The sequence below is a fragment of the Sorex araneus genome, chromosome 4, assembly GCF_027595985.1.
Source record: "Sorex araneus isolate mSorAra2 chromosome 4, mSorAra2.pri, whole genome shotgun sequence".
NCBI lineage: Eukaryota > Metazoa > Chordata > Mammalia > Eulipotyphla > Soricidae > Sorex > Sorex araneus.
In genome coordinates this window covers 22,608,761-22,620,782 of record NC_073305.1, presented here as the reverse complement: position 1 = coordinate 22,620,782, position 12,022 = coordinate 22,608,761, and the positions used below count along the sequence as shown (strand labels likewise).

At 36.0% G+C, this 12,022-nt stretch overlaps 1 protein-coding gene across 2 annotated transcripts in view; it reads right to left on the bottom strand.

Moving 5' to 3' along the window:
* LOC101547392 (ubiquitin-conjugating enzyme E2 E2) overlaps positions 1–12,022 on the bottom strand; it is a 327,908-nt gene that overhangs the window by 288,513 nt on the left and 27,373 nt on the right. For both annotated transcript variants that reach the window (XM_004603823.3, XM_055135690.1), the window contains exon 3: positions 11,363–11,413. In XM_004603823.3, the coding sequence (XP_004603880.1) occupies positions 11,363–11,413 (51 nt within the window). The remainder of the gene's footprint in view (positions 1–11,362; positions 11,414–12,022) is intronic.

The following is a 12,022-nucleotide window of genomic DNA, read 5'->3' as shown; positions in this document are numbered from 1 at the left end:
CCAAAATCTGGAACCCAAGTGCCCAAGAACAATAAATTGGATAAAGAAGCTATGGTTAAAAAAACAAAAAGCTATGGTACATATACAATGAAATGCTACTTAGCAGTAAGAAATAATGAAGTTATGCAGATTACTACTATGTGGATAGACACAGTACTTGGTGAAGTTAGTCATAGTCATAAAGAAACAGAGTTGGGGCACAGCAAATGCCCAAAGGCAACTGAAATAAATAGCAGAAAAACAGGTCATCTGCAAAAAGATTGCCACTGGCGTAGAAATGGAAAGGATGATAGGTCAGGGAAGGGAACAAACACTGAGCCAACTGAGAAGTGAAAAAATGCCTGCAAACTGTGGACATTAATGGAGGGAAGTAAGACAGAGGTAAAGGGATTAGTGCTTGAATATCATATGTGTAAAATATGAATGATCATTAATAACTTTATAAAACCGTAATTAGGTGATTCATATATATGTATATATAACAATAAAAAACTTACAAGTGTAAATCTTCACAGCCGTAGACTAAAACAAATCACAAAAGACAACATACTGCAGATTTCCATTTATATGGAAATGTCCAGAAGAGACAAATCTATAGACTAGGCAATGATTTCCAAGCACATAGTAACAAAAGGAAAAAAATACATAAATTTAAGTTGGAAGCTGCGGAGATAGCTCAAAGGGTTGTAGTACATTCCTAGCTTGCATGAGGCCCCAAGTTCAGTTCCTGGGACTGCATGCCCCACTCCCTCCAAACATCGTCAGGATCACCCTGGCAGTCTTTGGTACTGATACATCAGCACACTGAAACATCAGGAATGCACAACTAGACCAGGTGCTGCCAGAAGTGGCCTTGAGGATACTTGCGTACTGATGGTCAAAAAAAATTTTTTTTAACTTTTGTGCTAAAAATGTTACTACAGCAAGTAAAGAAACAATAGATAAAATGTGACAAATGTTTGCAAATCATGCAGCTGTTAAGGCACCTATTCAAAAATTCTAAAAGAACATTTTTAATAATTTTTATCTTATTATTTCTCTTGTTAAGCCACTCCCACTGCTGAAAAAATAGCTATCATCAAAAACACAGAGATCTGAGATAGTACAGGTAAGGAGCTTGCCTTGCACTGCCCAACCCAGATTTGATCCCCAGCACACCATGTGATTTCCCAAGTCCCAGAGGGGATCGATCCCTAAGCACAGAGCCAGGAGTAAACCCTGAGCACAATCCTCAACACCCCCCAAAAGAACACCCCAAAAATAACAAGTACTAACTAGTGCTGTGTAAAAATTAGAACTTAGATTTGTCTAATCACTTTGGACACTGGAAGAGTTGGACAGTTCGCTCCACAAAATTTTAACACAGTATTGCAGTTACTAAGAAATTAAGTAATTATACTACTGGGTATAGAGCAAACAACTGTCCACCCAAAAATGTGCAGGCAAATGTTAATAGCAACATCAGTCATATCAGTCAAAAAGTAAAAACAATCTGAATGTCTATCAACTGATAAAAGAATTTTTATCCATACAACTGAATGAAACAGCAAAAAATAAAGTACTGATACACAGAACAACAGGGATGAATCTTTAAAACCTTTGTGAAAGAAACAAATCACAAAAGACAACATACTGTAGATTTCCATTTATATAAAAATGCCTAGAAGAGGCTAATGTAAAAAGACAGACTGATGACTGTCCTGAGGTAGGTGGTAAAAGTTGGAAGGAAATGGAGAAGGAGTAAATGCCAAAAGATATGTGGTGTATCTTTTGGGGGTGATCAAAATGTAATAGGTACGTATCTCAGAATATATTTAAAGCTACTTAATCTTATACTTTATTTCCATAAGGCTGGGACAACAGTTTTTTTTAAGTAAACAACTATTCAATAAGAATAAAAAAAGTAATCTTTATTCAATAAGAAGATCCTTGAAACAGATAGTAAAACAAAACGTAGTGTAACAAATTTGCATTTAGTTTTGATTTCCCACTTTCATCTGATCAATTATTACACCAAAAATCAGAATTCAAGTTATTCATGTTCATGTGGCCTCAACTTTTAAAAAGTAACAAGTATCTCTGTCATTTCATGCACTGAAGGCTAATATTAAGTTTGAACACCATTAGTTTATCACAGACTTTGAGTTTAGTTTCTCTGCAAAAGAAAAGGGCAAATTATTTAGATCAGTATTTCTCAACTGAGGGTCATATGGTCCTCTACAAGGAACCAGGATATTCCATGGAGGCCACAGGAATGTAAATGAAGGTCAGTGCACAAGATTTGAGGGGAAATTGGTAGGACAAGGGGCAACAGAAAAGAAAAAGGGTCAAAATTGGGTCATGCTTAGAAAAAAAGCTAAGAAAAAAAAAACCTTTTATTTGGAGGTTTTAGTTTTTCACTAGCAACAAGAAAATTTAGATGAACATACTGACACATTTACAATCTCTATGCTTTGGACACATAGAGTGTTCTGAAAATTATAATATGGTCTCTTGTAAAGAGTAGTCATTCTACCTATCAGAGAACACCATAAAGAAATATCGAATTTTGCCCATCTTGCTGATATGTATGACACAGTAAGCAATTCTTCTGCTTTTTTTTTATTTTAAACACCATCAAGAACACAATTACAAAGTTGTTCAAGACTAAGTTTCAGTCAACATTCCAACACTGAACCTTTCAGCAGTGTATATTTCTTACCATCAGTGTCCTCGGTTTCCCTCCCTCCACTCACCTGTCTTACAGCAGACACTTTTCTTCTGTCTCTCTGTCTATCTCTCTCTTTCTCTCTCTCTCTCTCTCACTTTTTAGGCATTGTGCTTTGATTTGTAATACTGGTACTGAAAGGTTACCATGCATATCACTTTACCTCCTTTCAGCATTCAGTTCTTCTCTGGAGAGATCATTTCCAACTACCAGGTTGTCAAAATGTTCCCTTCTCTGTCCTAACTGCACTCCCTGGCTTTAATTGTGGCAAACTTTACCATGAAACAGTCCTTCTAGCTCTAGTTTCTACTGCGCTTGGATATTAATTTCATATTATGCTTTTTTTAGTATTCCACAAATGAGTGTAATAATTCTATGTCTGTCCCTCTTCCTCACTCATTTCACTCAGCACCATACTCTCTTATGTCTATCCATGCATAAGCAAATTTAATGACTTCATTTTTCCTAGCAAATGTGTAGTATTCCACTGTATAGATGTACCACAGTTTCTTTATATACTTACTGTTCTTGGGCATAGATTGTTTAGATTCTGGTTATTGTGAATAGTGCTGCAATGAACATAGAAGTGCAGATGGCTTTTCTGCATTGTATTTTGGGGTCTGTGGGTATATTCCTAGGAGCAGTACTATTGAGTTGTATGGATGTTTAATTTCTAGTTTTTTGAGGATTCAAATTGTCTCCAGAAAGGCCGAACCAGTAGACATTCCCACTAGCAGTAACAGAGAATCCCTATCTCTCCACATCCACACCAGCACTGATTGTTCTTGTTCTTTATGATGTGTGCCCATCTCTGTGGTGTGAGATTATATCTCACTGATGTTTTGATTTGCATCTCCCTGGTGATTAGTGATGAGGAACAATCTTTTTTTCACGTGAAGTTTTGTCATTCGTATTTATTGAGGAAGTTTCTGTTAACTTTTTCTCTTCATTTATTAAAGAGGTTGAATATTTTTTCTTGTAGAGTTCTATCAGTGCCTTAAATATCTTTGATATTAATCCTTTGTCAGGTTAATTATTAGGTATTGGGTAGTAATTTTTTCCATTCCATGGGCTGTCTTTGTATCCTGGTCATTGTTTCCCTTGAGTTGCAGAAGCTTCTTAGCTTAATGTAGTCCTATTTGTTTATCTTTTATCTTTTACTTGCTTGGTCAGTGATATTTCATCCTTCAAGATGCCTTTAGCTTCAATGTACCTCTATGTACACCAATTTTCCTCTATGTACCTTATGGTTTGGGGTCTGATATCAAGATACTTAGTTCATACATTTTGGTGCATGGAATTAGAAAGAGGTCTGAGTTCATTTTTTTCGCATGTAGCTGCTCAGTTTTCCCAGCACCACTTTTAAAAGAGGTTTTCCTTGCTCCCTTCATATTTTTTGGTCCTTTATCAAAGATTAAATGCTCATAAATTTGAGAGTCTGTGTCAGGATATTTAATCTTATTCCAGTAATATGAGGGCTGTTTTTATTACTACATGGTATTCCAAGACCATGATGTTTCAATTACTACCACTTTATAGTACAGTTTGAAGTCAACGAAAGTGATGCCTCTGGCATCATATCTTTCCCAAGAAATTTTTTAGCTATTTGTGGTGGTTTATTGTTCTACATGAATTTCAGGAGTGTTTAATAATTTTCTTTGAAAAACATCATGGATATCTTTTTTTTCTCCATCATGGATATCTTAATTGGGACTACACTGAATCTATCTATACAATGCTTTTGGGAATATTGGAATTTTGATGATGTTAATTCTCACAAAAAATTTATAAGCAGGGGATGTTTTTCCATTTCCATGTCTTCTATTTCTTGAAATAGTGTTCTAAAGTTTTCATTTTTCAGGTCTTTTCACCTCTTTAGTTGATTCTGAGATACTTGATTTTCTGAGGCACAACTTTGTACAAGATTAATATTTTTCTTCTCTTTTATTATTTGAATATAGGAAAGTCATGGACTTTTGGGTTTTGATTATGTAGCCAGCCAATTTAATATATACAACTATTTTTAGGAGCTTTTTTTTGTAGAGCCTTCAGGATTTTCTAAATATAGTATCATGTCATGTGCAAATAGTGAGTTTGCTTGACTTCTTCCATTTCTGTCTGAATTGCCTTAATAGTTTTTTCTTAGCTAACTGCTATGGCAAGTACTTCCAGTACCATATCAAATTGGCAAGAATGGGCATCCTAGTCTTGTGCCTGATCTTAGAGAGAAAAATTCTAGTTTTTTCTCCACTCAAAATAATGCTTGTTGTGGACTTTTGGTAGATGCCTTTGGCTATATTGAGGAAAGTTCCTTCAACTCCCATTTTGTTGAGAGTTTTTATCATGAATAGGTGCTGGGTCTTGTCAAGTACTTTCTCTGAATCTACTGATAGGATCATATGTTTTTCTTTTTTCTTTCATTGATATGGCATACTATGTTGATTGACTTGTGTATGTTAAACCATCCTTATATCCACAAGATGAAATGTACTTGGTTATGGTGTATAATCTTTTTGATGAGTTGCTGGATTCTATTTGCTAGTATTTCACTGAGAATCTTTGTAACTGTATTCATCAGGGATGTGTGTGTGTTGTGTGCGTGTGCGTGTGTGTGTGCGTGTGTGTGTGTGGGGGGGTGTCTGCTTTTGGTGTGAAGGTGATGTTTACCTCATAGAAATTGTTTAGAAGTGTTTCTGTTTATTTAATTTCCTGGAAAAGCTTGAAAAGTATTGACAGTAGGTCCTCTGTACAGGTTTGAAAGAATTGACTAATCCAACTGGGCCAGGGCTTTTATCTGGGGGAAGACTTCTGATTAACATTTCAATTTCCTCAAGAGTGACAGGTCTGTTCAGGTATTCCAAATCTTCTTAGTTCAGCCTGGGGAGATTATAGGAATCTAAGAATTTATTTCTTCAAGGTTCTCTTATTTCATGGCATAAAAATTCTCAAAATAAACTCTGATGATCCCTTGAATTTCTGTGGCTTCTCTTGTGATGCCCCCCCTTTCATTTCTGATTGGGCATATTAGGGTTCTTTCTTTCTCTTTCCTTGTGAGTCTTGCTATTAGTGATCAATCATGTTTATTTTTTAAAGACCAGCTCTTAGTTTCATTGATCTTTTGAACTGTTTTTTGGAATTCCAGTTTGTTCATTTCTGCTCTAAGTTTTATCATTTTCTTCCTCCTGCCTGGCTTGGGTTCCTTTTGTTGATCACTTTCCAAGATCTTAAGCTGTGATGTCAAGTTATTTAATGGCGTCCTGTCTTCCTTCCTTATAAATGCTTGCAGAGCTATAAACTTTCCTCTTAACATTGCTTTTCCTGTTTCCCACAGGTTCTGGTAATCTGTGTCCTCATTTTCATTTGTTTCCAGCGATAATTTTTTATTTCATCTCTGACCCACTATTTGAGTTGTTTAATTTCCAGGTGTTTTACTTGATTTTCTATTTCAATGTGTGATTTCTATTTTCAGTGCATCAAGTTCTGAGAAGAAAGTTGATATGATTTCTACCATCTTTATTTTATGGAAGTATATATATTTTATGGAGGCTCAGCATATCGTCTTTTTTGGAGAATGTCCCCTTTGCATCGGAGAAGAATGTGTTTTTGGCTTTTGGGGGATGGAAAGTTATGTACATATATCTACTAGCCTCCACTAGCCCCATCCCTTCCATTTATTTTTTAATGCCAATTATTTCCTTGCTGAGTTTAGTCTGGCTGATGAAGGAGGTGACAGAGCAGTGCTGATAAAAGGATGGCAAAGCAGTGTTGAAGTCTTCAACTACTTTTTTTTTTTTTTTTTTGCTTTTTGGGTCACACCTGGCAATGCACAGGGGTTACTCCTGGCTTATGCACTCAGGAATTACTCCTGACAGTGCTTAGTGGACCATATGGGAATCGAACCCGGGTCGACCCACAGGCAAGGCAAATACCCTCCCTGCTGTGCTATTGCTCCAGCCCCTCCAGCTACTACTGTGTTGCTATCAATGTCCTCCTTTCCTCCTTGAAATTTATTAGCAGTTAAGCATTTTGCTGGTCTCTTTCTCAGTTTTTATATCATCAATCTCTACTCTAGTTTCCATTATTTTCCTACTATTATGTTTTGGGCTCATTTGCTATTCCTTCTCCAGATTTTTAAGATGTGTGTTTAGGTGTATGATTTGGGCCTTTTCTTACTTAATGTAGGCTGCATTGCTGTGAATTTCCCTCTTACTACAGCTTTTGCTATGTACCACGGATTCTGACAGCTTGTATCTACATTCTCATTAGTTTCCAAGAATCCTTTAATTTCTTCCTTGATTCCCACTTTGATCCAGTTGTTGTCTAGCCGTGTTTTGTTCTGCTTCTAAGTGTTGGAAGTTCTCTCCATATTCTTTTAATGGTTAACTTCTACTTTCATGGCATTGTGATCTGAGAAGATACTCTTATGATTTCTTTATTTATAAGATTATGTATATTTTTTCAGTTATGCCTTAGTATATTATCTATCCTGGATAATGTTCTGTGGGCAGGAACAAAGAATGAGTATTCAACTTTTGGAAGATGGAGAGCCCTGAATATGTCCAATAAGCCCAGTTTTTCTAGATTCTCATTTAGGGTTCTTGTCTTTGTTACTGATATTCCTGTGAATGATCTGTCTAGTAGCAAAATTGTAGTGTTGGAGTTTCCCACTACTATTTTTTGCATCAATGTGTTTAAGTTTGTAAGCAAAAGCTTTATGAATTTTGCTGAGTCTTCATATGGTGCATAAATGTTTATCACAGTACTTCTTGATCTATTAACAAAGTAGTGTCTATCACTGTCTTTAATTACTTTCTTTATGCTGAATTCCATTTGGTCTGATATAAGTCATCCCAGCTTTTATTTATCTACCATTAGCCTGTTTGATTGTTTTTGCTTTCTGTCACCCTGAATCTATTTATCCTGTGAGTTTATGTGTAGGTAGCAATTAGATGGAATTTTCTTTCCTGAGCCATTCAGCTACTCTATGCCTTTTTGTAGAAGAGCTTAGCCCACTGACACTGAGAAAGATTATCGATATATAAGGCTGTGTTGCTATTTTTGTGTATGGGTGTGGAATCAAGCTGTTTTTGCAGATGTTTGTTTGCTATTATAGGCAGGCATTCAGTAATTTTTGCAGGATTGGTTTAGTTGTGCTGCCAGTGCTGCCAGATCTTGTTTGGCTGAAAAGATTCCTCATCCCTCTCTCAAGTCTAAAAGACAATTTTGCAGGGTAATGGACTCTAGGATAGAAGTTCTTTTCACTCATTACTTTGAATATTTCGTTCCACTCTTTTCTTGTTTGTATATTACATAGACGATATGTTGTGATTCTTATGTTGTTTCCTTTGTATTTGAGAATTTTCTTCTCTCTGGCTACTTTAAGTAGTACGTCTTTGTCTTTTGGTTTTTACCATTTTGAAATTGCTACGTATCTTGATGTTGTTTTGTTTGAGTCTATTTTGTTTGGAACTTTAGGCCACTTGAATCTGTACAGAGGCCTCTCTTCCAGAGACTGAGGAAGTTTTCAGTTATTATTTCTTCCACCATTCATTCTATACCTTTCTTTTCTCTCTCCGCTGTTACTCTCTAAGTCAAAGCTTATTCCTGTTGCTTTTATCTATCAAAATTTTTACATTATCTTCTCATTTACTTCTCTTCTCTTTAGCCACTTTATTATTGTTGATGGCTAGCATTTTGTCTTCAATAATGCTGATAAGGTTCTCTGCATGTTGAATTCTGCTGTTGTGGCATGTACTGCATTCTTTAACTTTTCAATTTCATTTATATGAATTCTTTAATACTCTACATCAATTCATCCTTGAACTTGTTAAATTTTTCTTTCAATGACTGCTTTATTTCCATTGCCATTGTATCAAGATTGATTTGAGGTCCTCTTTTGTGAGGCCTGAGGTTTTATTTGAGCTTGGTGATTGGCTGGAACATCTATCCCTGTCTGTTAAAGCAGGTAAATTCCTTTATCCCAATTGTCCTTAAACACTTGTGGGTGCTCTCTGATTTGAGTTTCAGATTTCAAATTATCTGTGATCTGACCTGATTTATTATTTTTCAGTAAGGGGCTACTACTTATAATCTGTTATTCTAAAAATATCTGTCCCTTATGATACTATCTCAGTGGTCTTACAGGTAAATATCAATTATTCCCATTTACATACCACAGTTACTATAAAGGTATTCAAGGACAGATATCAGAACCTACAAGCTCCTAAGAGTAAGTGGAATTGAAGCAATAGAGTTTTGGGTTTGAGGGCCTAGCAGAGGCAGGCTTCCCTGATTCTATGTAGAACTGGTAGAGCAGGAAGCAACTGGACAGGAGGAGGCCAGAGCCCCTTGATGCACCTAGATCACTTAAGAGATGAGTTTCAGCATTAGGTCTCATAAGCACCTGGGTTCAAGAGCCAGGGGATTTTCAGGTACATAGAACTGGGGAAGAGCTAGTAGGACAAACAGTAAAGGGGAGAGAGGAAGCCAGAGCCCCTTGATTCACCTAAATGATATAAAAGGCATCAGCAGTGGGGATCATAAGGGTGGATCCTGGGTTCAAGGATCTGTGGCGGGGGTTTCCCAGGTCTATAAGACTGAGGAAGAGCTGATGGCCCAGGTAGTGAGAGGGCAGGTGTAGCAATTTATATTTAAATAACCAGTAGGTAATCTTTTCTCTCAACCACTTAAGTTTTCATGCATCTTTACAATATATTGCTTTAATCAAACTTAAATTATCTGTAATAAGTCAAAACTGAATTAGACTGCATTACAAAATAATATATCTGATAGCAAAATTGCAAATAGTCTAACCATCTCATAATATTATATGTGAATTTCATTTATGGAAATAAGCTTTGAACAAGCTTAGTAAGACAAGTAAATTCCTAATAATTTGTTGTTGAAATTTAAGGAAATTACTATGTAAATCAAGTTTGCATATTTATCAAATCACCAGTTATAGAATTAGTATGTGGTAAAATATAGTTTACGTTTTTAAATACTCTGACCATTGAAATGCACACAAATACTAAGAAACAAGGTATTTTTTTCCACATATCAATTTTTCCACATATCAATCCACTAATATAAATTGTACACTAAAATCTAAGCAAAGATCTGCCATCTGAAATTGCTTTGATAAAAATAAATGCTAAATATGACAGTGTTACTTTTTTTAAAAATGTTTCACCAAATATTCATTCTATTGAGCAAAATATTCTTTAAACTTTATCACAAGTTGGACATAACTTCAAAAAAATCATGTTTCTGCCACCACAATTACAGTCAAATTAGTCACTATAAAAATGAATAAGCTTTAGAATTTTCATACACAACTAGTTATCAACCGGGCAACTATCAATATAGCCACCCGCAATTTTTTTCATCAATAGCCACCACAGCTATTTTACCTTTCACATGAAAATTAGATAAAATCGGATAAACAAATTCTATTTACAAATCAATATAAGAAACATTTTCTTTCTTTTGGTTTTTGGGCCACATCTGGCAATGCTGAGGGGTTACTCCTGGCGTAGGGGATCAAACCAAGGTCAGCTGCATGCAAGGCAAATGCCTTACCCCTACACTATCTCTCTGGCCTTGGGAACATCTTAAAATTTGCCTTCTCTCCTTGCCTAATACTCTCCTCACTAAACCAAAAGAATTCCCACGTTGGCCTAAATCTAACACTGACCTCTTACCAAAACAGAAATGTTTTGGGCTGCAGATGTAGTTCAAGCAGTAAAGCACATGTCTTGCACATATGAAACACTCAGTTCAAAGCCCAGCACCACAAAAACAGAAGAGAAAGAAAATTTCTTAAAACAGTCAAGCAACCATTTTTTCAACTATTGCACCAAACTCCAGATAAAGTATAAGGTAAGAAATTATTTTTTCCCCTTGTTTTGTGCATTAACATATCATTAATCCTTTTGAGGCAATAATTTTCTTTCCTTTAAGCCAGAAAATTGAGGGTATGTGATCATAAAGTCAACAGTTCATTTATGTATTACATCATTGTCTCTAATCACTTTTTTTTTTTTGGAGGGGGGAGGTTGCCACTCCCAACTAGTTACTAGGAAAGAAATCACTACTAGAAGGGAACCACGTACTGCCAGGGATCAAGCCTAGGTCTCTAGCATATAAAGCTTGCTCCACTCTACAGCTAACTTCCAGGTCCCCAACAAACGATTCTTACTTTTTCCAATGATTCTAAAAAATAATGCAAAACATGTAGAAAGACTGCTTAATCTTCTAGAACTTTTACAAACCAATTTTCACAAACAATATTTGAACAATTATCATCAGAAAATATTTTATGCAGTACTATTTTATCATGAAGAAATCATATAAAACCTCAACATCTCTTCCACTAAATCATCACTGGACTTTGTTGCCGCATAATTTCATTATTTTATTGTTACTGTATTACTCTATTTCTAGCAACTCCTTTCTACCACCAAAATCATACTTGCTAAATTTGCTACTTCTGTTCAGAAGTCCAGCACCACTGTCTTTCAGACACTTAAATCTCAAACACAATGATGATTTTACTAATTAAGCAGATTGAAATAGCAGCTGCAATTCCAACCAACAATTTATATATACCTTCTTCAAAAGATACAAGTAAACAAAAAACCATTGAGTACTTACCTACAGTTGGGAGGTGGGTCCAAGGTAATTTCTGCAAGTTCCTTCTGAATTCTTTGAAATAAGAGACAAAGAAAATTATGTTAGCCAGGCCCTGATCTCTAGAGCCTTCATGGGATGGGGGCAGACTGAATCCCCGCCTTGCCAAAGTCCCAGCATTCCACCCATCCACATCTGGCTCCCACCACCACCAGAGAAGCAGCCCAGCTTCCTGACTGATCTCAGAGATGTCAGCAGCTAATCAACCCAGCTCCAAAGCTCCAAAGCACACGACTGCATATGCAGCCAAGAAACACTTCCAAATTTCATAGAGATGACAGCCCAGTAGAAGCACAAAAAATTAAGATGGGAAAATTGTATAGAAGCCCACTAAGCTCAGTGAGTGAAAACAATAACATAGAATGCTCAACTAGAACCTAACAGCTCAGTAAATCCTTACAATGACTTTAGTAACACCATTATGAGATATATTTGGTAACAAGCAATATAAAGCAAATTATTTTATGCCCACTAAAGCAGCAGCCTTAGGGGGTGGGTGGGAAACTGTGAACATTGGTGGAGAGAAGATCACACTGGTGATGGGTCTGGTGTTAGAACACTGAATGACTAAACAACTGCATTGTGAATAATTCTTTAAATTAAGGTATTTAAATAGTTTTGTAC